The sequence below is a fragment of the Paroedura picta genome, chromosome 17 (assembly GCF_049243985.1).
Source record: "Paroedura picta isolate Pp20150507F chromosome 17, Ppicta_v3.0, whole genome shotgun sequence".
In the NCBI taxonomy this organism is placed as follows: domain Eukaryota; kingdom Metazoa; phylum Chordata; class Lepidosauria; order Squamata; family Gekkonidae; genus Paroedura; species Paroedura picta.
The window spans coordinates 5,980,767-6,008,266 of NC_135385.1; the positions used below are offsets into that span (position 1 = coordinate 5,980,767).

Genomic DNA, 27,500 nt, shown 5'->3' on the forward strand with positions numbered 1-27,500 from the left:
AGTCACTCTCCACCCCCCTCCCCCAGAGGAAGCCCCCCCCCCCATTGCTTGGCGTCTCTAGGAAAGACATCTGTCCCCTTAACCCTTGCAGTGCTGGAGAGAAAGAAAAATGCTTCCCTTTCCACCTTCCCTGACTTGGACAGACAGATCTGCGGACCAGATTCCGGCCAGGCTGCCCACGGCAGAGAGGCTGGGACATGCTTTCTTGAAAACATGCAACTGACATTATTTTTTTTTTTAAAGATTAATAGTTCTATGGACTGGCATTCCTTGCAGAGTGTAATCGAAATGGTTTCCATGTATTGTGCCCACTGGCCCCTGTTTGGGCTTCTGGCCTTGGCTGGGCCCTGAGTCCGTCCAGAAAAACAGCGCTGCAGAAGAACGGAGCATTGTGAAAGTTTGCAGTCATTTGTCGCCTTTGTGGATGAACCCACAAATAGTCTGAGGAAGAGTGCTTGCCCTCGAAAGCTCACGCCTTGAATAGATCTTTGCTGGTCTTAAAGGTGCTCCTGGACTCTGACTTCTTTGTGGATGAGGTCCTGAACCAGACTCACAGACAGCCTGGAAACGCCTCCCCCAAACCAGATTTACATGTTCCTTTCAATTTTCGGACTTCTGTAGGAATGAGAAGATCATTATTTTGGCCTTTTGATTTCATTGTTGGCTTATCTACAGGGATTGCTGACAAAGTTTGCCAAGGAAAAGGCACACAGAATGAGATTTTGATGTGCCTGAAATTGAAACGTTCAAGACATCCAAATTTAAACAAGCCCAATTCACAGGACTATTCAAAATCATTTTTGTGCGCGAAAAACAGAGATTGTGGCATTATTTATTCCCACGATTTTTAAAGATTCGGCCCTTTCAAATTTGGTGCTTTTCACCATTTTTCTACAAGACGTGTATATTTGAAAATCGGTAGGAAAGGAGGGTGTGTTTGCAAGTATTTAGGAGAAAAAGAATTGTTTTTTGTACCCCTTTTCACTGCTTAGAATTGCCTTCACTCCCTCTGCATCCCATAATAGTTCCCCTGTGAGGTAGATGGGGCTGAGAGAACTCTCACAGGACTACTCTGTCACAACAGCTCTAACAAGATTGAAGTGCAGTACAAGAGCTTAAAGAATAGTTACAAAGGCAGCACATTGCTAGCCTTTATGGCTGGGCAGCAAGCAGACTACATGCCCGCACATCAACCGATGGAGAGAACAGAGAGTTTAAATGAAGGACACTGCTCTTCCTCAGTTTGGTGTAGTGGTGAAGTGGTTAGGAGTGCAGACTTCTAATCTGGCGAGCCGGGTTCGATTCTGCACTCCCCGACATGCAGCCACCTGGGTGACCTTGGGCCAGTAACAGCACTGATAAAACTGTTCTGACTGAGCAGTGATATCAGGGCTCTCTCAGCCTCACCCACCTCACAGGGTGTCTGTTGTGGGGAGAGGAAAGAGAAGGCGATTGGAAGCCGCTTTGAGCCTCCTTTGGGGGAGAAAAGCAGCATATAAGAACCAACTCTTCCTCTTCCTGAAGGAGGATGGCATGTTAACAAAAGGAATCCCACCTAGCTGCCTGAGATATTTCCAGTCTGAACTTTCTTTTTTTTCCAATTCAAATATTTTATTGTGATAGCAAACAAAATATCCAGACCCATTACTGATTCACCAATTCGCTAACCTAACATTCAATCACAACTAAATTCAAATATAGAATCACGACTTCTCTCCTAGTCCTGACAAATGAAATAGTAAAGCCTAAATCTGTGACATAACTATACTTAAAACCTGCTGTTGCTATATAAAATTTTAGAAATCTTCACAAAGTCTGAATAGTTTTTTCATATAATTCCAAAATAATGTCCGTTGTTTTACATATTTTTCGGGATCTTTGTAGATGGCCGACAATTTGGCAACTTCAGCATAGTCCACCAATTTCTTTAACCACTCTTTGTTCGAGGGACTATCGGGGCTCTTCCATTTAGAAGCAAAAAAATTCTGGCGGCAAAAGTCGCATGCATAAATAAAACTCTATGATCGTTATGGACCCTGCCCTCCAAAAGGTTCAATATTTTAGCATTTTTAAAAAATTCCTCAAGTTTAAATCTAATCCTGCTTTTTTTCCCATTTCCAAATAAAATCTTGAATATCCTTTGGCCAGATTTTTAAATATTTTATGGAGATAACTTTGTTAATGTCTGGAACAAGAATATTAACTTCGGAAGTAGAATCAGTCTGATAGCTGCAATTGGCCCCAATAGCAATTCCCAATCTGATCTTTCAAGTCTTCATAACAGTGTAAATATAAACAAATGATTTTGTGAACTACAACTGAATTGAAGGCAACTGATTGGCTATTTTGGCAAAGAATTATACGTCATGTGGCTGAATTTGGATGTCGTGACATAGTTTACTAATTTAACCTAATTAGCTTTTGCTTTGTGGGTTCTTTGCTGTGTGGGTTCTTTGATGTCGTTGAAGAGTGACACGCTGACTGAATCTCTTTCCACACTCTGAGCATCCAAAAGGTTTCTCCCCTGTGTGGATTCTTTGATGAGTTTGCAGAGCGCTACTGCAACTGAATCTCTTTGCACACTCTGAGCATCCAAAAGGTTTCTCCCCAGTGTGGGTTCTTTGATGTGTTTGCAGAGCACTACTGCAACTGAATCTCTTTGCACACTCTGAGCATCCGAAAGGTTTCTCCCCTGTGTGGGTTCTTTGATGTTGTCGAAGACTGCTACTGCGACTGAATGTGTTGCCACACTCTGAGCATGCAAAAGGTTTCTCCCCTGTGTGCGTTCTTAGATGCAGTTGAAGATGGCAACTTTGACGGAATCTCTTTCCACACTCTGAGCACACAAAACGTTTCTCCACACTATGAATTAATTGATGTCCTTGAAGATGGCTGCGCCGACGGAATCTCTTTCCACAGTCAGAGCATTCAAAAGGTTTCTCCCCTGTGTGGAAGTTTTTATGTGTTCGAAGAGCGCTACGCTGACCGAATCTCTTTCCACACTCTGAGCATTCAAAGGGTTTCTCCCCTGTGTGGAAGTTTTTATGTGTTCGAAGAGCGCTACGCTGACGGAATCTCTTTCCACACTCTGAGCATTCAAAGGGTTTCTCCCCTGTGTGAATTCTCTGATGCTGCCGAAGAGTGCTACTTTGACTGAATCTCTTTCCACACTCTGAACATCCAAAGGGCTTCTCTACTCTAGGAGGGATCTGATGTTCTTGTAGATGGCCTCTGTGATGAAATCTCTTTCCAGAGTCAGATGATGCAAACAGTTTCTCCCCTGTGTGGAAGTTTTGATGTGTTCGAAGATGGCTACTCTGACGGAATCTCCTTCCACACTCTGAGCATTCAAAGGGTTTCTCCCCTGTGTGGAAGTTTTGATGTGTTCGAAGATGGCTACTCTGACGGAATTTCTTTCCACACTCTGAGCATTCAAAGGGTTTCTCCCCTGTGTGGATGTTTTGATGTGTTCGAAGATGGCCTCTCTGACTGAATCTCTTTCCACAGTCAGAGCATGAAAAAGGTTTCTCCCCTGTGTGGGTTCTTTGATGGTTTTTAATGTGGCTACTCTGACTGAATCTCTTTCCACACTCTGCGCACCCAAACGGTTTCTCCCCTGTGTGGGATCTTTGATGTCTTTTATATTGGCTTTTGTTAATGAATCTCTTTCCACACTCTGAGCATCCAAAGGTTTTCTGCCCCATGTGCGTTCTGCGGTGCACAAGGAGATGTGATCTATTTCTGAAGTACTTTCCACATTGAATGCATCTCCTTCCCTCCATTATTCTGTGCTTTGGAAAATGCACATTAATTTTTCTTCCAGTTCGCTTCTCAACCACATGGCCACCTTTCTTTCTCTGAGGTTGCCCTTGATTCCTTTCCTGGTCATTCACGTTTTCCTTTCGAACTCTCAGTTTCTCCACCTCCTCATTCCGCTGGTGATTCTCTGCTGGAATAAAGAGAGAGGTGAATGTTATCCTCATGACATGCTAAGGGGGCTTGAGAGCCCCATCAAGATGACCAGTTTTGTGCAGAGTCACGTAGGTGGCCACCGTTACACATATACTGCTGTGAGGTTCCTGCCGAACTTCCCCAACGACAAGACTCCCGTAGCACCCAGGAAATCTTTACTGATGGGCATTGAATTCAATTGAAGGCATGTTTCGGGTCTGACAGGACTGCCAGGGGATGTAGCGTTTCCCTCCTGTAGAACCAGGCCCAAACCCACCCACCCACACCCCATGCCCACACCGGTTGGGTGTTCCCAGATCTCCATGGTCCATGTCGTCATCAAAGAAAGCATTAGAAGAAAGGCACGATATTTCAACGCAAAGATAAGGTTTCAGAGCTCCCTGGCAACCTGAGGCCACAGGCTTGAGATAGCAGCACCGTCTCCTCCAACCCCCACACCATAAGAGACAAGGCCCCAGGCCCCCAGGAGTGACATATAACAGGAATCCTGGCCCAGACAAGGCAGCCTGGGATAGCTTTAGCAAGGGGTGCCGTCTAACGCCAGGTATTCCACGCTTGAGATAGAACAGCTAGCGGTTCTTGTTTTTCTGCAGCGGCTCAGCTGCCTAAACTCTGCTGTGCAGAGAAAGCGTATTTTTAAATCCTTCGTGATGCTCTCTGTATTTTGAAAAGGAGCCTTCTTGTGAATCCACTGAACTGGGTGCAGCTCAGGTGCACAGAGTAGTGACCCATGAGGACCAGGGCTTCAGTTCTTGGGAGATCCTTGCAATACAAAAGGGTGTATACTAAAGGCTGGCAACAGAGAAATGAAAGTCTGGCCCCTTCCAGAGTCTTTGGGAGGGATTTCCATCCCCTTTGCAGCAGGCCGGGACAACTTCTCTGGCTTAGATTAAAGCAACAACACTGGCCTCAGTTGCCCCTGGGCTGGTACATATGCGAGAACGCAGGGAATGGCCTTTTACGCTGTCTAAACCTCCTACCGGATCTGTGGAACTGGAGATGCCGGGGATTGAACCAGGGGCCTTCCGCATGCCAAGAAGGAGCTCCACCACCCGGCCACAGCCCTCCCCAAGGCCTCAAAAGGGTGGACTGCTACTCAATATTTTGATTCAGGCCACATCAAAATGGCAGCCATTTGCAACTTTGGCCCCCAGGAGGGATCCTTACCCAGAAAGGCCAGATCCTGAGAGATCTCCCGCATGACTTCCCTGTGCAGAGCTCTTTGTCCGGGATCCAGCAGGGCCCACTCGGCCTCCGTGAAAGAGACGGACACCTCCTCCAAGGAAAAGGGGCCCTGAAGGAGAAAACAGACCCCCCCTCAGAGATCTCGCCTGGCAGAGACTGACCCCCGGAAGGGAGGCGTCTGGGAAGGGACAGGGCGCTTGGCTTGGGGTGGGTCAAGGGGAGGGGGCTCAGAGCATCTCCCGCCTGGACCCCTTGCAGGGACTGCAGGAGCCCCCCTGGGGGAGGAGGAGGGACCCGGGCTGACCCCCTCTCACCTCTCCTACCTGGACTGGAGGGGCAGCAGCCGATTCCACACCTCTGAGGAGACGACGGTTCAGGGGCATCTCTGTCCTGCCTGCGAGGGAGACAAAGGAGGGACGGACAAAACTTACTCACATCTGAAGCCTTGAGGGTAATCTGGATGAGTTTTAAGAGTGCCCTTGGGAATGCTGACTTCCCCAACCCGATTTCCAGCCTGACGCAACCTCCACAGGAGACCACATCTGCCCTAAGCCCCTCCCCAAAACTCCTGGGGGGGGGGACAGGCCACAGCCTGCCCCCCCTGCTCCAGCATCCTGCTCTCCCCAGCAGCCCACCAGATGGCCTTTTCAGTACGGGCAGAGAAGTCAGCTTTTCTCCATTAGTTTTCTGGGGCCCTGAGAACTGGTGTTCTGAGCTCTACTGCGCCAGAGGCTGGAGGCTCCCTTGATTCCCCAGGCGGGTTTCTCTTAGGGAAGGAAGGTTAGAAACTAATCCTACGGGAGGAATTCCCCGCTGCGCATTTGTCTAATTTCCCTTTAGAGGAATCATCGCAGTTCGGGGACACAGAGTGCCACCAAAGAACTGAATTTGTTTCCTGACCGGCACCCTCTACCCACCGGATTCACAGGGAGCCCCAATTGCACCCAGACAAGAGGAGTCCATCCCACAGGAGGGGGCATCTCGGGCACGATCCATGACCTGCATCATCTTCCCCTCCTCAAGAGGAGCTCCTTCGGTGGCTTCTGTCTTCATGGAGGGTCCCAACATCTGGAACGAAAGAGATGGAAGAGACCAAGGAATGGGGGCCTGCCCCGGTTTTCTTTCTTTCTTTCTTTCTTTCTTTCTTTCTTTCTTTCTTTCTTTCTTTCTTTCTTTCTTTCTTTCTTTCTTTCTTTCTTTCTTTCTTTCTTTCTTTCTTTCTTTCTTTCTTTCTTTCTTTCTTTCTTTCTTTCCGGGGAACAGGGACCACCAACAGAATCCTAGAGTTGCAAGGGACCTCATGTGTCATCTAGTCCAACCCCCTGCACTATGCAGGACACTCACCACCCTCTCGCTCATCCACTGTCACCTGCCACCCCCTTGAGCCTTCACAGAATCAGCTGCTCTGTCAGATGACTCTCCAGCCTCTGCTTAAAAACCTCCAAAGATGGAGAACCCACCACCTCCCGAGGAAGCCTCTTCCACTGAGAAACCGCTCTGACTGTCAGGAACTTCTTCATATCAAGCTTTTACGGAGATGCTTGTCTGGTCGTTTTGCAAACCGAATCACCTCTACGTGGCTCTCCTCAGTTTGGCCTCCGATGATCCTCCTGAAGGTCAACCAAACTGAAGGCCGAAGGATGGGTGTGAATGATGGTGGACATCTCCTAAGGAAGCCCATGGCTCTCAGAGGGGGACGGGGAGAGGGGGCCACGCTCCTCCAGGTGAGGCAGAAGGGCTGCCCGGAGGGAGAAGGGGCAGGCCAGAAATACCCAAGGAAGTGGCAGAAGGGGGCAGGGCATTGGCTCAAGTCTTTGGCAATCAATCGGCACCCATCGTTCCACCTGTGGCACCCCACCTGGGACTGCCCTTTGGGCCTCCTGGCTTGCAAAAGAGGTTCTGCCCTTAGCCGGAACCTGAACCCAGGCCTTGCTGGAAGAAGTGGGGGACGGAGGGAGGGGGCAGGCCTGTTGCCCTCTCCCTTTCCAGGTCTTCCTGGGGTCTGCACGCCTGGCAAAAGGCTACCCTTCCAAACCCCAGTGGCAGAGGGAGGGTCTTCCCCCAGAATGGTGTGGCTCTGTTCTCTGTGCCTGCCTGCCTTGGAGTGAACATGATCACCCATCGAAGGCCAGTTTGCTACACCGAATTGTCCTTGCACGCTTCCTCCAACCGCCCCCCGCCCTCCCCCAAATCCCCCCACCCTTCTTACACAGTGGAGGGAAAGCCATGCGGAGAGCTGCGTTTCTCGGGTCGAAGATCTAATCCCCTCCGCGACTTCCTTGCAAGGAGACCTTCCCTGGGCCCGGCTGCAATCCTCCCCCCCCCCCTCCTTGCAAGGGGCTCGTCCCCTGGATCGGGCTCTTGCCTCTTCCCTGCTCCTGCTGCAGCTGCTGCAGCTGCAGCTCTGACCTCCTTCCTCTCTCTGGTCCTAAAGGAGCTCACCCCCCCCCCCAGCAGAAAAGCCAGCCTCCTCTCCCTAGGCGTCTCTAGGAGACAGCTCGGTCGCTTTAACCCCTGCACCGCTGGACAAGAATTCCCGGGATGGGAATTCGCAGTAAATCCAATGCGTATGGGCAGCATGCGAAGCAGATTTGCTGCTCTTTTCCCCATCCATGATGTGCTTTCGTGGACTTCCGAGCCTGCCTCTCTGCTCCCCCCTGTGCCCTGCCCTTTATTGTGTTGTTGCTTTGTATTTCTGGTCGCATTTATCATTTTTTGAGAAAGCAACGCGTGCACAAAATACAATCCCAGAAGAAGAAGAAGAAGAAGAAGAAGAAGAAGAAGAAGAAGAAGAGTTGGCTCTTATATGCCACTTTTCTCAATCCGAAGGAGTCTCAAAGCGGCTTCCAGTCGCCTTCCCTTTCCTCTCCCCACAACAGACACCCTGTGGGGTTGGTGAAGCTGAGAGAGCCCTGATATTCCTGCTTGGTCAGAAGAGCTTTATCAGAGCTGTGACTAGCCCAAGTTCACCCAGCTGGTTGCATGTGGAGGAGCAAGGAATCAAACCCAGCTCACCAGATTAGAAGTCCGCTCTCCTAAGCACTAGACTAAGCTGGCTCCATATCTCTATTTGGTGACCTGAAATCAGCCCAGATCAACCACCTAATGTGTGTTCAGAGCTTTTAGGAACCCCTCTAGTCCCCACCCACCCATGGCACTAGAGGTGTGGTTTCCGAGATACGTTTTCTTGGTTTCTTCCTGCTTTCTGATTGCGCTCAGACGCATGATCTTGATTGTGATTCAGTGACAGGAAAGAAAGGGCTGTCCCCCAGTGAGCATAGGCCATCCCTAGCAGCTAGATGTTCTACGGTGGTCACCATTATGCTCCTCCACCACCCCCACCACCCCCAAAAACGGGGGCTTTCCCAAAGCAATTTGTGGCACGGCGTTTGTTGCTTTTGAAAAACTGGGCATGCCGCCATTTTTGGGGTGGCCTATGTGGCCACAATGGTTTTCCTCTGTGGCGAGATTCTCAATGGTGAACCTCTGGGGAGAGGCAAGGGTGCAGGAAGCACCGGCATGACGCCCTTGTGAATCAAATGCTCCTGACACTATTGAGCATGTTTTACTGGATTATCCCTTGTTTCTTGCCCAGTGACGGCCCTGTTCTGCCTCTTATACCCAGACGGAGAAACCATTCGAAAGACCCGATTGGCTCGTTTTTATTGCGTGATAAGGATGCCGATGCCACAGAATCCTGGAATCCTAGAGTTGGGAGGGACCTCCGGGGTCATCTAGTCCAACCCCCTGCACTGTGCAGGACACTCACGACCCTCTCGCTCCTCCACTGTCCCCTGCCACCCCCTTGAGCCTTCACAGAGTCAGCCTCTCCGTCAGATGGCTCTCCAGCCTCCGCCATTTTTAATATGGCTGAATTTCTGCCTTTGGTTTTCAAATGAAAACCTACAGAGCTATTTGGAGTCTTTCTGCTAAGCTTGCCCCTAACCTGCTTTATGCCAATAAAGTGGTTCTTAGGGCCATTTCCAAAAATAACGCACGCCTTAGGACACAGCAGAAGTGCCCCGGAGAGCCGAAACCTAGTCAAAGTCCACGGGGCAGGAGCGCAAAAGGAGTGCAAAACCCGGGAATTCCCCCGTAAGCTTCCCTCATGAGGGGGACCTCGAGAAATTCCTGCAATGAGGGTTTTGCTGGGCATCCATAGCGGGTGGCCAATCTCCCCCTCGCCATCCTCGGAATTCTTGCTTGGCGCCCTGAGGCTGAAGCGATGCATGATGGGAGTGTTCCGTTTGGCGGTTGGCTTTTGACGGTTGGTGGCTCGAGAGTCCAGAGATTTAACTGACTGAGGCGCTCTCTGTGTCCGTGTCGGGCTTGACCTGTCCGAAAACGCCAAGCAATCCCTCGTGAAACCATGTCCTAACCAGAGCCTTCGCTTTATGTGAACAAAGGGGGAAAGAAGGCGCATACCTGAGGCCAGGTTTTTACCTCAGAGAACAGGTCACTGTTCAAAGATGGCGCTTGACCGTTCTCTAGTGGCGCAACAAAATCAGCGTCCAGTGGGACCTTTAAGCCCAACAAAGATTGATTGATTGATTTGATTTCTATACCGCCCTTCCGTGTGGCTCATTCGTCTATTCAAGGTGTGAGCTTTCGAGTGCAAGCACTCTCCCTCAGACTATTTATTTGTTTATTATATTTATATACCGCCCTCCCCGGGGGCTCAGGGCGGTTTACATAATAACATAAGAACAATACATGGAACTGACCGCCATTCATTTGAATCTGTTGTCTAGTATGCCAGCAAACCCACCCATCATTACTGCGGGCGAGGATATACATTATTATTTGAAATAAGGAGAAAATGGCTTAGAAACTGCTGTTAGCACCTGGCGGCTTTTGTATACATTTTTCTCACTCCGCCGAACAAACTTTGATGGGGAAATTGAGAGGGGGGGGGGAATTGACCAGCTCCCACAAAAAAGATTTCATCCTATTTTAATTTCCCCCCAGCGAAGATACTGATAGGAATCAAGTGTTATCCTCAATATTTTTAGCATCAGACCCGAATAGTCGTGTCCCAGGGCCCACCACTGCTGTCACAATTTTATGGGAATTTCCAGCAGCCAGGTGCAATGCTGGTTATTTAGCATTTAGAGGGGTTTTTTAAAACCTTTTGAGATGCAGGTATGGCAAGGGAACCTTTGGCAGAGGGTTAGACGCCCACGTACGGATCTAGGCCATCGTGAGGTTGGTTGAACCTGATTTCAAAAGTGAGAGGAACATCTCATGACGTGGGACATGTTGTCACTGCTTTACAGATTGCTGGGCTCAGGATTGGAGACGCATGTGCTCCAGGAATTGGTGACCATGATGACACCCAAATCTCTGCGCAGCAACCATTGGGTAAGTTCTCTCTTTGCAACCCGGTGGCCTTTTACTTCTGCAATAAGGGAATTATCGTGCTATTATCTTACTGGCCGTCATCGTTGAGCTATATGACAGATTTTTGGCTAAGAAACGCCTGGAGAAATGCAAATGACATGCAGGGACCCAAACAGATTGGCTTCAGAAAAGGGAATTCGGTTTTCGATCGTTGTTCAGCGCTTGCCTTCCTAAGAGAGGGGGAAAACGAGACCTGCAAAAGGGAAACTTTTTGCAGCGTTTATGGATTTAAAACCGGCTTCTGACCTTATTCCCAGGGAACCTCTGTGTGAGAAGCTTGAATATCTAAAAACAGACCAAATACTTCTCTTTCTGACCACCCAACTGCATAAAGGAATCATGTGCCAGGTCAAATATACAGCAGGAGGACTGCTGAGGAAGGAAGCAAACATTGATATTGGGGCAAAACAGGGATGTATCTTGGCTCCGCAGCTTTTCAATCTCTTTCTATAAAGGTAAAGGTATCCCCTGTGCAAGCACCGAGTCATGTCTGACCCTTGGGGTGATGCCCTCCAGCGTTTTCATGGCAGACTCAATACGGGGTGGTTTGCCAGTGCCTTCCCCAGTCATTACCGTTTACCCCCCAGGAAGCTGGGTACTCATTTTACCGACCTCGGAAGGAGGGAAGGCTGAGTCGACCTTGAGCCGGCTGCTGGGATCGAACTCCCAGCCTCATGGGCAGAGCTTCAGACTGCATGTCTGTTGACTTACCACTCTGCGCCACAAGAGGCTCTCTTTCTATATGATCTTCCAAAAAGCGGAGGTCATTGGACATCCACCGATCCTAAAGAAAAGTCCTGGGCCGTTTAACTGAAGGGGAGAGTGTTATATTTGGAATTTTCACCACCTAGGGAGGGATGACTGCTTTATTGTGATTTTAATGTGGCCTTTTCAAGATGTTCCCTGCCATAAGCCAGAGGTCTGGGAGTGGTGGTCTTAGAAGTTTTTCAAACAAATAAATAAATATGAATATGCTGACGACACAGAAATACTATCAGGGACGAGAGTAAGTCTGTTGAGATACCCCTGTGCCTATATGTACCATTGCCAGAGCAATGTCCCACAAATGTGATAAATCTAAAATAATGGGGTTCCCCCCATTATATTATAAACATAGGTGGAAAATAGGGTCGAATGAGATTGAGCAACCCCCTCATTTTAAATATCTGGACATAACTTTGTCTGTTCTGTGTTGGGCAGAACACAGGAGATGTGTCAGAGAACCTACGAAAAGTTGGCTGGCATTGTTATCAGCCAGAGCCAGGGCCTTTTCGGTCCTGGCCCCAACCTGGTGGAATAAGCTCCCTCTTCCCAATCCTCTCTATAGATTTTTTTTTTCGGGGGGGGGGTTAGTGGGTTGAAGACCGCCATGTTTTGTTAGGAATCTGTTTCATTGTATGTGTGTCCGGAATTGTTTCAATGGGGTTTTTACTGGGTTTTTACATGGACAGATTGTAAACTGCCATGAGCCAGTACAGGAGTGGCATGTGATAAGTAAAAATAAATCCCATCATTGTAAAGGTAATCTTTGGATGCACTAAGCAGTTACATGTTCTCTCCTTCTATGGTTTCTTAGATGCCGTGCAAGATTTCTTTTTAAAAATTATTTAATTTTCATACACACAAAAACAAAAAAACATATACTATAGCTGAAGATGATTTTCATGTTGAGTGAAACTCCACGCTTGGAGAATTTGAAAGGTTTTTCCAATCTGTGATTTCTTTAAAGCCATTGAAGGGGGAAACAGTTTCTCAGTCTCTTTCCACTCTCTGAGCATCCGGAAGGTTTCCCGCCTGTGTGGGTTATCTGATGGTACTGAAGATGGTCACTCATACTGAATCTTTTCCCACACTCTGAGCTCCAAAGGTTACCTCCCCTGTGTGGGTTCTTAGATGCCGCTGAAGATGGAATTTCTGGCTGAATCTCCTGCCACATTCTGAGCAACTAAAAGGTTTCTCCCCTGTGTGGGTTGTTCGATGGCGTTGAAGACCGCCATTGTCACTGAAACTCTTTCCACACTCTGAGCATTTAAAAGGTTTCTCCCCGGTGTGAATTTTTTGATGTCGTTGAAGACCGCTACTGTCACTAAATCTGTTTCCACACTTTGAGCATCCAAAGGGTTTCTCCCCTGTGTGGGTTCTTTGATGCCGCTGAAGAGGGACTCTCAGACGGAATTTCTTTCCACACACACTGCATCCAAAAGGTTTCTCCCCGGTGTGGATTTTTTTATGTCGCAGAAGAGCAGGACAGTGACTGAATGTCTTTCCACACTCTGAGCAGCCAAAAGGTTTCTCCCCAGAGTGGGTTGTTTGATGCTGCTGAAGAGTACTACTGTCACTGAATTTTTTTCCACACTCTGAGCATTCAAAAGGTTTCTCCCCCGTGTGAGTTCTTTGATGTCGATGAAGACTTCTTCTTTCAGCGAATGCCTTTCCACACTCTGAGCATCCAAAAGGTTTCTCTCCTGCATGGTTACGTTGATGTTGTCGCAGATGGCTACTCTGATTGAATCTCTTTCCACACACTGAACATTCAAAAGGTTTCTCCCCTGTGTGGGTTCTTTGATGTTGCTGAAGATGGACTCTTTGACTGAATTTCTTTCCGCACACTGAGCATTCAAAGGGTTTCTCCCCTGTGTGGGTTCTTTGATGTTGTTGAAGATGGACACTTTGATTGAATCTCTTTCCACATTCTGAGCATCCAAACGGTTTCTCCCCTGTGTGGGTTCTTTGATGCACATGAAGAGTGACACTGTTACTAAATGTCTTTCCACACTCTAAGCATCCAAAGGGTTTCTCCCCTGTGTGGGTTCTTTGATGTTGCTGACGGGCGCTACTGTTACTGAATTTCTTTCCACACTCTGAGCACTGAAAGCGCTTCAACCCTGTGTGAGTTGTTTGATGTTGTTGAAGATGGCCTCTCTGACTGAATTTCTTTCCACACTTTGAGCATCCAAAAGGCTTCTCCCCTGTGTGAGTTCTTTGATGTTGTTTAAGTTTGACGCTCTGATTGAATCTCTTTCCACACTCTAAGCAACTAAAGGGTTTCTCTCCAGTGTGAGTTCTTTGATGTTGGAGAAGACCGCTACTATGACTGAATCTCTTATCACACTCTGAGCATCCATACGGTTTCTCCCCTGTGTGGGTTCTTTGATGTCGTTGAAGATCGCCACTCATACTGAATCTCTTTCCACACTCTGAGCATCCAAAAGGTTTCTCCCCTGTATGGGTTCTTTGATGTTTGTGAAGAGTGTTAGGGTGACTGAATGTCTTTCCACACTCTGAGCATCCATACGGTTTCTCCCCTGTGTGGGTTGTTTGATGGCGCTTAAGATCGCGTCTCTGACTGAATCTCTTTCCACATTCTGTGCATTCAAAAGGTTTCTCCCCTGTGTGGGTTATTTGATGTTGTTGATAGTGGCCACTCTGACTGAATCTCTTTCCACACTCTGAGCATTCAAAAGGTTTCTCCCCTGTGTGGGTTCTTTGATGCTTCTGAAGAGTGCCACTGTTGTTGAATCTCTTTCCACACTCTGAGCATCCGAAAGGTTTCTCCCCTGTGTGGGTTCTTTGATGTTGTTCAAGTTGGCGTCTCTGATTGAATCTCTTTCCACACTGTGAGCATCCAAAAGGTTTCTCTCCCTTGTGTATGCTTTGGTGCACAAGGAGGAGTGATCTATTTCTGAAATAGTTTCCACACTGAGTGCATTTCCTTGCCTCCATTATTCTGTGCTTTGGAATATGCACATTATGTTTTCTTCTGCTTCGCTTCTCAGCCATACAGCTGCCTTTCTTGCTCTGATGTCGGCCTCGATTCTTTTCCTGGACTTTCAAGTCTTCAATTTCAACTCCCAGGTCCTCTCCCTCCTCCTTCTTCTGGTGATCCTCTGCTGGAATAAAGAGAGGTCCTGTCAGCGTCCGTGAGGGCTAGAAGGTCCCCAGAATATCTTCTATTTCAAGATAACTCCCATCCCTCCCCCCTACTAACAGCCATAGTAGAGCTCTTGTCCAGAAGGAGTTTTGATGGCTCCTGATTTCAGGCCCCCAGAAGACCTCCCTCCCCCTCCAGCAGGCTGTCCAATTGTACCCACTCAAATCAGAAATCCCCCAGAGGCTAGTTCATTGCCCCTTCCCTGGGTATCACCGTCACTGGCAGTCTTCAAGCAAAGGCTGGAAACACACTTTTCTTGGATGCTTTAGGATGCTTTGGGCTGATCCTGCGTTGAGCAGGGGGTTGGACTAGATGGCCTGTGTGGCCCCTTCCAACTCTATGATTCTATGATTCTATGAGATACTCACTCTCAGCCAGCTCAGTTGGGGAGGAAACCTGCCCTCGGGATCCTCTAGAGGGACTCTCCAGGGATTCTTGGCCTGCAAGTCCTTTATCTGTCTCCACGAGAGTCTCTCTTGTACTTCTGGCATCTTTCACTGAGGAAGAAAGAAAGAGAGAGAAAGGGATCGTTCTTCTATGTGGAGAGAAATTAAAGCATAAAGATTCTTCCCAATGGCTAAATCCGTGGTCAAGATCAGTGGCCAGCATCCCAAGCATTGTCATGGGATTGAATCCATGAGGAAGAGCACCTGAGCTCCCTCAAGGGTTAAGGTGGTTACTAAGTGTCCTGGTCCCACCTGCAGGTGATCCTGCCTTGAGTCTCCCCTTTGAGCAAACAGCCTGATCTTTGTCAAGGTCAGAGTCCAGTAGGTAGGAGCTGGTCCATCAAGAGACCCTGTATGCCAGTGGTTCTCAACGTGGGGGTCGGGACCTCCTTGTTGGAGGTCGAACAACACTTTCAAAGGAGTCGCATGACAGGCAGAGCAGATGTTCATAACCTCATCCAGGAGGAAAAGACCTTCCGGGTGCCAAGATGATGCTCTGCCACCAGGCAGGTCCTTCCCCAAGGCCTCAAAACGGTGGAGTGGTATTCGATATTTTGATTTGTGCCTCATCAGAATGGCCGCCATCCACACCTTTGGCCCCATGAACGATCCTTACCCAGAAAGTCCAGATCCTGAGAGATCTCCCGCATGACTTCCCCATGCAGAGCTCTTTGTCCGGGATCCAGCAGGGCCCATTCGGCCTTCGTGAAAGAGACGGACACCTCCTCCAAGGAAAAGGGGCCCTGCGGGAGAAAGCAGACCCCCCCCTCAGAGATCTCGCCTGGCAGAGACTGACCCCCGGAAGGGAGGCGTCTGGGAAGGGACAGGGCGCTTGGCTTGGGGGGGGTCAAGGGGAGGGGGCTCAGAGCATCTATTTTTTTAGTTTTATTATGGTCATAGACCAACAAAAGATGATGCAAAACATCCATTAGAACCAGAAATTACAACATCTTAAAATGTAGTAAAACCAAATAAAATACATAATAAGAATACATAATAAAAATACATCAGCACAGCTGTCCAATTCACTTGAAACAGACTGTTCTATTACGAATTTTCATCGCTTCTGCACTAAATTTGGCAACACTATAGGTTTATTTATTTTATTTATTATATATTTATATACCGCCCTCCCCGGAGGCTCAGGTTGTATCATCATCTACATCTCTAAGCGGCAGATAAATGTAGAATTCTCCTGAACGCCCTGGGAATCTGCCTAACAGTGGAAGAATTGGACTAATTCGAATGTCATCGTTATAATATTGAAATTGAGGGCGAATATGGTCCAAGGTTTCTATATGTCCAGAGCCACAGGTCCGTTTCCTTTCGATATGGGGTATTTTTCTATATCTTCCTTCTAATATAACCGAGGGGAAAGCGTCACAGCGTGCCCAAGGGATGGTCCTCCTCCTATAACTAGATCCTTCAAGTTTGGCCAAATGGGTTCTTAGCTAGATCCTGTTGGCGTTCTATGCCAGTGAATCTCTGCTTAACAGCTTCTTTGGCCTGATCGTACCCCATGCTCAGTAGGAGCCCAGGAGGGGACCCCAAGAGTGCAGTTTTAGGCCCCATCTTCATGAATACTGTCTCAAGTCTCAGAGTAGCATTAGAGACACACTTTGGCAATCAAAAGAGCAGATCTTAAAAATTTAGATTGACCCCTCTCCAAGGCTGCAAGATTTGAGAAGGGACCCAACTGTGTGCCATATGGTAGTTGTGACCCTGCCTTGGCTTTGAACAATTTGAGAGCTGCAGTTATACTTTGTCCGCCTTTTGATCTCAACATTTTAAGAATTGTGTTTGCACTTTTCTGTCCATTTCTGATCACATAGTCCCAATGGGCTTTCCAGCTACCAGAAAAACTACCCCTCAACAGGTAACAAACCTGTTCAATTCTATGCCCATCAACGATCCAGGGAGATCTCTTGGGTTTTTTTAAGCAAATTTTGGTTTTCTGGTAATTAAGTTCTAAATGGTCCTTTTTCCAGGACAATAAATAAAGCTTTCAAGGGCTCCTGTAAGTCCAACAGCTGTTTTGGATAAAATTCATGCATCATCTGCATAGAGCAAGGTTGAAAGGTGTTTTCCAGCAAGGTTCGTGGGGTAGAAATTGATTATATACAAAGGTGGCCCACCATATCATTAATATAGGAATTAAAAGGTCAAGGGAACAGGGCTCAGAGGATCTCTTCCCTGGGCCCCTTGCCGAAAATGCAGAAGGCCCCAGAGGAAAGGAGGAGGCCCCCAGGCTGACCCCCCTCCCACACCCTGCTCACCTCTCCTACCTGGACTGGAGGGGCAGCAGGTGCTTCCACACCTGTGAGAAGACACTGGTCCAGGGGCATCTCTCCCCTGCCTGTGAGGGAGACAAAGGAGGGCGGGAGGAAGGAAGTGTGCTTGTTTGTTCCCTGCCTAACACACACACACACCCCTTCCAGGCGTCGGGACACAGGGTTCTGTGTATCGCAACATATCTCACACCATTCCTCACATGGAGTGGACGTCAAGTACAGCAAACAAACTCTGTGTTGTGGGAGGAAAATTTTTTTTTCCTGAATGGAGCCCTCTACCCACCAAATTCACGGGGTGCCCCAATCGAATCCCGGCACAACAAATTCTTACCACCAGATTGGGTCTCTTGGGCACGCTCCACAGCTTGCGCCCTCTGCCCCTCCTCAAGAGCAGGGCCTTCCTCCTTAGGGATTGCAGCTTCTGTGTTCACCGATGGTCCCAGCGTCTGAAAAAGCAGTGGAGGAGAAGTGTAAGATGTGGAAGGGAGGAGACCAAGCCGTGGGTCCTGCCCCACTCCCGGACTCTGCCCCCTTCGGCAGCAGACCCGGTGACCTATCTGGAGGGATGAGAAATTCTCCAGTCGAAGAGGCCCCTGAAGGAGGATGCTTAATCACACCTTTGAGAGATGTGTGGCAGGGAACCTTGTGGAGAAGGCCAGAGACGGTTGCTTGAATTGGACGTCCCTGGAGGAAGCCCCCTCACCTGTCCGGCCCGCCTCTTCTCCTCGGCCTGGCTCAGGAGGAAGCCTTCGGCCAGGGCCACCGCCTGGGAGCTGCTCTCCGGCCCGCATCCTCTCACCCAGCGTTGCATTTCTCCAGGCAGGACGGCCAGGAATTGATCCAGGGTCACCCGGTCCAGGATCTGCTGCTTGGAGTGCCTCTCCGGCTCCAGCCAGTGGCTGCAAAGTCCGTGGAGCCGGCTGCAAACCTCCCGGGGCCCAGCAGCGTCTTGGTAGCGGAAGCGCCTGAATCGCCGGCGATATCCCTCGGAGATCCCCACGTTCTTATGCAGGATCTCTGGCCCAGCCCTACTCCAGAATTCAGTTCCGGTCCCTGCCTGTCCGGGCTGAGGGTCTTTCCAGGACCTCCGGCCAACTCCTGGTCCTTCTGGGTCCTGCTCCTCCATCTCCTTTTTCTTGGGTTGCCTCCGAATGTGAAGAGAAGCCTTGAGCTACTGGGGAAGAAGGAGAGGAGGGAAACGCACATCAGCAAGGCCATCTCCTAAGGAAGCCCAAAGCGTCAGGCAAGAGCCCCCCCCCATGGCTCTCAGGGGGGGGGAGAGGGAGAGGGTGTCACGCCCCTCCAGGTTAGGCAGAAGGGCTTCCGGGAGGAAGGTCAGAAATAGCTCAGGCGACCGCCCTGGCCCAATGATTCGGTAGTCAGGACAGGGACTCAATGGGCACCACCCGTTCCTCCGAGTGACCCCTCCTGGGACTCCCCGCTGGGCCTCTTGGGTTGCAAAAGCAGCTTTGAGTTTTTCAAGGTCCTGGGACTCGAACCCAGGTCTCCGTGGAAGAAGGAGATAGGTGACTATCGTGGGACTGTGTCATCGTGGGTCTTCCCCCCTGGGGTCTGCCCCTCTCTCCCGGGTGGCTTAAGCCTCCCCCCAACCCCAGGGGCAGGGAAGGGTCTTCTCCCGCCCCCCTCCCTGCAGAAGGAGGCCAACTCCCGGGTCCCCCACTGGGCTTTTCCCTGGGAGAGAAAGACTCGGATCCCCCCACCCGCCCCCAGCCCAAACCACCCCCCTTCCCATCCCTTTTACATGGTGGAAGCAAACCGATGCAAAGAGCTGCATTACATATGACATATTATCATTCGCGCCCCCATGCCCTACTCGCAAGGAGACCTTCCCCCGATCCTGCTGCAATCTTCCTCCTCTTCCTTGCAAGGAGACCTTATTGGGATCCGGCTCTCGCCTCTTCTCTGCTGCTGCGGATCTGACCTCCTTCCTCGCCGTGGTCAGAAAGGAACTTCTCCCCCCCGCAGAACACCCTTCTTCTTAGCCCCCCCCCGGCCTCTCTAGCAACAGCTCTATCCCTTTAACCCCTGCAGTGCTGGACAGAAAGGGAAATGCTCCAGTCCTCGTTCCGTTTTTCCAGATTTGGACGGACGGACCCGATTCCGGCCCGGCTGCGGCTCAGTGGGGCTCCTCGGGAGTAACCCCACCCTGGATTCACCCCCGGAGTCCCTCGTGCAGGGCCGCGTCTGCCAGTGAGAGCGCAGAGCTGACCTCAGGCTGGGGCACATGTTGTCCAAAGAAATGCAACTGACATGTGTGCTTTAAATGTTAAGCTGAATACAACAACTGTTCTACCGGATATAATGCATTGCAAAGTCTTACATAAATATGTTTTCCATCTACTGTGGCCACTGCCCCCTCCGTTGGGACTTGTCTGGGTCCTGAGTCCCCCTAGAGAAAGAGCTGCAGACGGACAGAGCGATTGGAAAGTGTGCAGATAAGTTTAACTTTGTGGATGAGACACAGATCCAGATTCACAGCACTTTGAGGATTAGGGGAATCTTTACTGAAGGGATTATTTACAAATATATAAGCATTTGTATCAATCTGCTTACTGAAGCACAGTACAAATGCTTAGAGTCGTTACAAAAGCAGCACATTGCAAGCCTCTATGGCTGGGCTGCAAGCAGACTCCATGCCCACAAATAAGCAGAAAGCCTAAATAGAGGACGCCGCTCCTCCTTGCTTCAGAGCACACTGATCTGCTCTTCCTCTTTGATCCTGTCACGAATGAACATTTGTGTGGATTAAATGATGAAGAAACAATGGTGATGACATGAGCCTAAAGGTTTTGTCTGGAAATACTTCCCAGATTTAAGTGGAGGCCCTTGCTGATGTAATTTATAAGCTCAAGTGGTATCCCTTGTGACATGGTACAACATATGGAGCAAAATAATGGCTTGCATTCATCTTCTGTGAAACTCTGATTCAGGCTTTGGGATTGTGGATTCTTTAGTAGGCTGCAGTCTTTATAGGTTAGCAGTTTATCTTTATAATTTCTTGACTATAAACAGCCTCTTTTCCCGATACCCGTAACGGAATCTTTGGATAAAGTCCCATCTTTTATTCATTCCATAGCCTCAAAACTCTCTGTATAATAAAACAGTCTTTAACGTCTATCTTCATCACCCTTTATAAAAATTAAAAAAAAACATAAAAAACCATGCCAATCACATCTTACATCCTGTACTTCTAATTCTAGCAATCGTTTATTGCTAAGCAATATCCATTACCGAACAACATGCAGCAAAACAAGCCTTTGCCAATTTTGTAGATGTCAGGAAGATCTGGATTGGCAGAGGGGGGGGGGGCAAGCACTGAAAAGGCCCTCCTTGGTGTAACTACTTTTACAGCCATTCGGAACTCCCAACACCTGGATGTCTGAAGGTGACCCTCATCAGAACCAGCTGGCGAAACGCTTCTTTCTCCTATGGATTCTTTGAAGAACATGAAAATTGGATCTGTCAGTCAAGCTCTTGCTGCACACTGAACATTTTGGAGGTTCCTCCCTTGGGTGGACTCCACCAGGAGTCCTGAGGAGACATGACCTGAATTTCAATTTCCTTCAACAGGAAAAGCCCATCTTGGGTTTCTTCCCCCACAGAACTATGTGACAGCATCAGACCTGGCGAAAGCATCTTCCACAGTCAAACAAGTTTAAATACAACTTCCTAGATAAAAATTTCTGTGTAGACCAGTGGTTCTCAATCGTCTTAATGCCGCGACCCCCTTTCAGTCACCAAGGCCACCCCCTGGGAAAAGGGCCGATCGACCCCCAGGTTGAGAACTGCTGGTGTAGACTGATGTTTTCTACAAGAGTTGATATAGTTTCAATTATTGTTATGTCTGTGGCTGTCTTTTAGGAGTGAATCAGGAAAAAAGCTCTTTGGATGCACTAAGCAGTTACATGTTCTCGCCTTCTTTGGTTTCTTAGATGCTGTACAAGATTTCTTTTTACAAATTATTTAAAATTTCCATACACACAAAAACAAAAAAAACATATACTATAGCTGAAGATGATTTTCAGGTATTTCCAGCATGTGAGTTCTTTAAAGCCATAGAAGAGGGCTAGGGTTACTCAGTCTCTTTCCACTCTCCGAGCATCCAGGAGGTTTCCCCCCTTTGTGGGTTATCTGAAGGCATACATACTGAATCTTTTTCCACATTCTGAGCTCCAAATGTTACCTCCCCTGTGTGGGTTCTTAGATGCCACTGAAGATGGAATTTCTGGCTGAATCTCCTGCCACATTCCGCGCAACTAAAAGGTTTCTCCCCTGTGTGGGTTGTTCGATGGCGTTGAAGACCGCCATTGTCACTGAAACTCTTTCCACACTCTGAGCATTTAAAAGGTTTCTCCCCGGTGTGAATTCTTTGATGTCGTTGAAGACCGCTACTATCACTGAATCTGTTTCCACACTTTGAGCATTCAAAGGGTTTCTCCCCTGTGTGGGTTCTTTGATGCCGCTGAAGAGGAACTCTCAGACGGAATTTCTTTCCACACACACTGCATCCAAAAGGTTTCTCCCCTGTGTGGATTTTTTTGTGTCGCATAAGAGCAGGACAGTGACTGAATGTCTTTCCACACTCTGAGCAGCCAAAAGGTTTCTCCCCAGAGTGGGTTGTTTGATGCTGCTGAAGAGTACTACTGTCACTGAATTTTTTTCCACACTCTGAGCATTCAAAAGGTTTCTCCCCCGTGTGAGTTCTTTCATGTCGATGAAGTCTTCTTCTTTCAGCGAATGCCTTTCCACACTCTGAGCATCCAAAAGGTTTCTCTCCTGCATGGTTACGTTGATGTTGTCTTAGATGGCTACTCTGATTGAATCTCTTTCCACACACTGAACATTCAAAAGGTTTCTCCCCTGTGTGGATTCTTTGATGTTGCTGAAGGTGGACTCTTTGACTGAATTTCTTTCCGCACACTGAGCATCCAAATGGTTTCTCACCTGTGTGGATTCTTTGATGCACGTGAAGAGTGTCACTGTTACTAAATGTCTTTCCGCACACTGAGCATCCAAATGGTTTCTCACCTGTGTGGATTCTTTGATGCACGTGAAGAGTGTCACTGTTACTAAATGTCTTTCCACACACTGAACATTCAAAAGGTTTCTCCCCTGTGTGGGTTCTTTGATGTTGTTGAAGATGGCTTCTTTGACTGAATTTCTTTCCACACTCTGAGCATCCAAAAGGCTTCTCCCCTGTGTGAGTTCTTTGATGTTGTTTAACTTTGACACTCTGATTGAATCTCTTTCCACACTCTAAGCAACTAAAGGGTTTCTCTCCAGTGTGAGTTCTTTGATGTTGGAGCAGACCGCTACTATGACTGAATCTCTTATCACACTCTGAGCATCCATACGGTTTCTCCCCTGTGTGGGTTCTTTGATGTCGTTGAAGATCGCCACTCATACTGAATCTCTTTCCACACTCTGAGCATCCAAAAGGTTTCTCCCCTGTATGGGTTTTTTGATGTTTGTGAAGAGTGTTAGGGTGGCTGAATGTCTTTCCACACTCTGAGCATCCATACGGTTTCTCCCCTGTGTGGGTTGTTTGATGGTGTTTAAGATCACATCTCTGCCTGAATGTCTTTCCACATTCTGTGCATTCAAAAGGTTTCTCCCCTGTGTGGGTTATTTGATGTTGTTGATAGTGGCCACTCTGACTGAATCTCTTTCCACACTCTGAGCATTCAAAAGGTTTCTCCCCTGTGTGGGTTCTTTGATGCTTCTGAAGAGTGCCACTGTTGTTGAATCTCTTTCCACACTCTGAGCATTCAAAAGGTTTCTCCCCTGTGTGGGTTCTTTGATGCTTCTGAAGAGTGCCACTGTTGTTGAATCTCTTTCCACACTCTGAGCATTCGAAAGGTTTCTCCCCTGTGTGGGTTCTTCGATGTTGTTCAAGTTGGCATCTCTGACTGAATCTCTTTCCACACTGTGAGCATCCAAAAAATTTCTCTCCCTTGTGTATGCTTTGGTGCACAAGGAGTAGTGATCTATTTCTGAAGTACTTTCCACAAAGAATGCATTTCCTTGCCTCCATTATTCTGTGCTTTGGAGTATGCACATTACATTTTCTTCCGCTTCGCTTCTCAGCCATACAGCTGCCTTTCTTGCTCTGATGTCGGCCTCGATTCCTTTCCTGGTCTTTCACGTCTTCAATTTCAACTCCCAGGTCCTCTCCCTCCTCCTTCTTCTGGTCATCCTCTGCTGGAATAAAGAGAGATCCTCTCAGCGTCCGTGAGGGCTAGAAGGTCCCCATGCATCTACTGACTGCAGGAGAAGAAGGATTCAGGGCCCAGTAGCGTTGTCCTGCTTAGATGATATGAACCCCCCTCAGCCTTTCACTAGAATATCTTCTATTTCAGGGCAACTCCCACTCATCGGCCCTACTAACAGCCTACTAACAGTTTTGATGGCTCCTGATTTCAGGCCCCCAGAAGACCTCCCTCCCTCTCCAGAAGGCTGTCCAATTGTCCCCACTCAAATCAGATATCCCCCAGTGGCTGTTCATGGCCCCTTCCCTGGGTATCACCGTCAGAGAGACTCACTCTCAGCCAGCTCCTGTGGGAAGGAAACCTGTCCTTGGGATCCTCTGGATGGACTCGCCAGGAATTTTTGCCCTGCAAGTCCTTTATCTGCCTCCACAAGAATCTCTCTTGTACTTCTGGATTCTTCTGCTGAGGAAGAGAGAAAGAGAGAGAGAAAGGGATCGTTCTTCTATGGGGAGAGAAACTAAAGCATAAAGATTCTTCCCAATGGCTAGATCCGTGGTCAAGATCAGTGGCCAGCATCCCAAGCAGTGTCATGGGATTGAATTTGTGTGGAAAAGTACCTGAGCTCCCTCAAGGGTTAAGGTGGTTATTAAGTGTCCTGTCCAACCTGCAGGTGATCCTGCCTTGAGTCTCCCCTTTGAGCAAACAGCCTAATCTTTGTCAAGGTCAGACTCCAGTAGGTGGGGGCTGGTCCATCGGGAGACCCTGTATGCCAGTGGTTCTCAACGTGGGGGTCGGGACCTCCTTGTTGGAGGTCAAACGACACTTTAAAAGGAGTTGCATGACAGGCAGAGCAGATGTTCATAACCTCATCCAGGAGGAATGGACCTTCAGGGTGCCAAGATGATGCTCTGCCACCAGGCAGAAGTCCCTCCCCAAGGCCTCAAAATGGTGCAGTGGTATTCGATATTTTGATTTGTGCCTCATCAGAATGGCCGCCATCCACACCTTTGGCCCCATGAAGGATCCTTACCCAGAAAGGCCAGATCCTGAGAGATCTCCCGCATGACTTCCCAGTGGAGGGCTATTTGTCCGGGATCCAGCAGGGCCCACTCGGCCTCTGTGAAAGAGACGGACACCTCCTCCAAGGAAAAGGGGCCCTGCAGGAGAAAGCAGACCCCCCCTTAGAGATATCACCTGGAAGAGACTGAACACCGGAAGGGAGGCGTCTGGGAAGGTACAGGGCGCTTGGCTTGGGGTGGGTCAAGGGGAGGGGGCTCTGAGCATCTCCCACTTAGACCCGAAGCAGAGTGGTAAGGCAGCAGATATGCTGTCTGAAAGCTCTGCCCATGAGGCTGGGAGTTCAATCCCAGCAGCCGGCTCAAGGTTGACTCAGCCTTCCATCCTTCCGAGGTCGGTAAAATGAGTCCCCAGCTTGCTGGGGGGTAAACGGTAATGACTGGGGAAGGCCCTGGCAAACCACCCCGTATTGAGTCTGCCATGAAAACGCTAGAGGGCGTCACCCCAAGGGTCAGACATGACTCGGTGCTTGCCCAGGGGAGACCTTTACCTTAACCTTTACCTTTAAGTTCTAAATGGTGCTTTTTACAGTACAATAATAAAGCTTTCAAGGGCTCCTTTAAGTCCAACAGCTGTTTGGGATAAAATTAGTGTCTCATCTGCATAAAGCAAGGTTGAAAGGTGTCTTCCAGCAAGTTTCAGGTGGGGTGGGGTGGAAATTGATGATTACAACGGTGGCCCACCATATCATTAATATAGGAATTAAAAGGTCAAGGGAACAGGGCTCAGAGGATCTCTTCCCTGGGCCCCTTGCTGAAAATGCAGAAGGCCCCAGAGGAAAGGAGGAGGCCCCCAGGCTGACCCCCCTCCCACACCCTGCTCACCTCTCTTACCTGGACTGGAGGGGCAGCAGGTGCTTCCACACCTGTGAGAAGACACTGGTCCAGGGGCATCTCTCTCCTGCCTGTGAGGGAGACAAAGGAGGGCGGGAGGAAGTGTGCTTGTTTGTTCCCTGCCTAACTCACACACACACCCCTTCCAGGCGTCGGGAGACAGGGTTGTGTGTATCGCAACATATCTCACACCATTCCTCACATGGAGTGGACGTCAATGCGCTCTGTGTTGTGTGAGGAAAAACATTTTTCCTGAATGGAGCCCTCTACCCACCAAATTCACGGGGTGCCCCAATCGAATCCTGGCACGACAAATTCTTACCACCAGATTGGGTCTCTTGGGCACGCTCCACAGCTTGTGCCCTCTGCCACTCCTCAAGAGTAGGGCCTTCCACTTTAGGGACTGTAGCTTCTGTGTTCACCGATGGTCCCAGCGTCTGAAAAAGCAGTGGAGGAGAAGTGTAAGATGTGGAAGGGAGGAGACCAAGCCGTGGGTCCTGCCCCACTCCCGGACTCTGCCCCATTCGGCAGCAGACCTGGTGACCTATCTGGAGGGATGAGAAATTCTCCTGTCAAAGAGGCCCCCAAAGGAGGATGCTTAATCACACCTTTGAGAGATGTGTGGCAGGGAACCTTGTGGAGAAGGCCAGAGATGGTTGCTTGAATTGGACGTCCCTGGAGGAAGCCCCCTCACCTGTCCTGCCTGCCTCTTCTCCTCGGCCTGGCTCAGGAGGAAGCCTTCGGCCAGGGCCACCGCCTGGGAGCTGCTCTCCGGCCCGCATCCTCTCACCCAGCGTTGCATTTCTCCAGGCAGGACGGTCAGGAATTGATCCAGGATCACCCGGTCCAGGATCTGCTGCTTGGAGTGCCTCTCCGGCTCCAGCCAGCGGCTGCAAAGTCCGTGGAGCCGGCTGCAAACCTCTCGGGGCCCAGCAGCGTCTTGGTAGCGGAAGCGCCTGAATCGCCGGCGATATCCCTCGGAGATCCCCACGTTCTTATGCAGGATCTCTGGCCCAGCCCTACTCCAGAATTCAGGCCCAGTCCCTGCCTGTCCGGGCTGAGGGTCTTTCCAGGACCTCCTGCCAACTCCTGGTCCTTCTAGGTCCTCCTCTTCCATCTCCTTCCGCTTTTCTTGGGTTGCCTCTGAATGTGAAGAGAAGCCCTGAGCTACTGGGGAAGAAGAAGAAGAAGAAGAAGAGGGAAACAGAGATCAGAAGGAAGCTGAACGAAAATGGAGCTACACCACCCACCCTGGTCAAGCCCTACTCTGGATCACCCTTGAGGGCTCGAAAGAGCTTTCTTCTTGTGGTTTCTGCATGAGGGTCAATATCTTTGGGCTATGTTAGGAGTCAAGATTTGAAAAACAAGCTCGTTTGGTCCTTTTCTAAATTGAATCATCCCTGCTTGGCTCTTCTCAGAGTCTGGCCTTGGTCATCTGGCATCAGCTGTCCATCCTTGGAGCTCAAGGTCAACCAAGGCCAAAGGATGGGTGCGAATGATGGGGGGGCATCTCCTACGGAAGCCCAAAGCGTCAGGCAAGAGCCCCCTCCCATGGCTCTCAGAGAGGGAGAGGGGGGTAGGTGGCTCTCGTGGGACTGTGTCATCATGGGTCTTCACCCTGGGATCTGCCCCTCTCTCCCGGGTGGCTTAAGCCTCCCCCCAACCCCAGGGGCAGGGAAGGGTCTTCTCCCGCCCCCCTCCCTGCAGAAGGAAGCCAACTCCCGGGTCCCCCACTGGGCTTTTCCCCGGGAGAGAAAGACTCGGATCCCCCCACCCGCCCCCAGCCCCATTTCCGCAGGGGAGCCCTGCAGAGGGTCCCAGACTCCCGGGAGGGGCAGCAACTGAGCGCCGGTTTCATACTCCGAATTCTTCGGGGAAATACAGATATCTGCCCCCGCCCCCACAAATATTCCTTTTACATAGTGGGAGAAAACCGATGCAAAGTGCTGCATTTTCTCATTCGCGCCTCCCCATCCCCATGTCCTACTCGCAAGGAGACCTTCGCCCGATCCTGCTGCAATCTTCCTCCTCTTCCTTGCAAGGAGACCTTATTCGGATCCGGCTCTTGGCTCTTCTCTGCTGCTGCGGATCTGATCTGACCTCCTTCCTCGCCGTGGTCAGAAAGGAACTTCTCC

At 49.4% G+C, this 27,500-nt stretch overlaps 1 protein-coding gene across 1 annotated transcript; it reads right to left on the reverse strand.

Annotated features, from left to right (window-relative positions):
- Window positions 1-58: 58 nt before the first annotated feature.
- On the reverse strand, window positions 59-27,500 carry LOC143827499 (uncharacterized). Its single transcript, XM_077317093.1, is given in 22 exon segments — window positions 59-3,949; window positions 5,140-5,266; window positions 5,472-5,551; window positions 6,075-6,225; window positions 7,367-7,585; window positions 9,239-9,491; window positions 12,288-12,420; window positions 12,423-14,447; window positions 14,857-14,985; window positions 15,551-15,677; window positions 17,211-17,290; window positions 17,557-17,671; window positions 17,929-18,396; window positions 19,060-19,223; window positions 20,478-20,531; window positions 21,321-23,447; window positions 23,789-23,917; window positions 24,486-24,612; window positions 25,357-25,436; window positions 25,688-25,802; window positions 26,060-26,532; window positions 27,365-27,500. Coding segments are annotated over 21 exon segments (8,661 nt in total). The 5' UTR covers window positions 26,483-26,532; window positions 27,365-27,500; the 3' UTR covers window positions 59-2,414.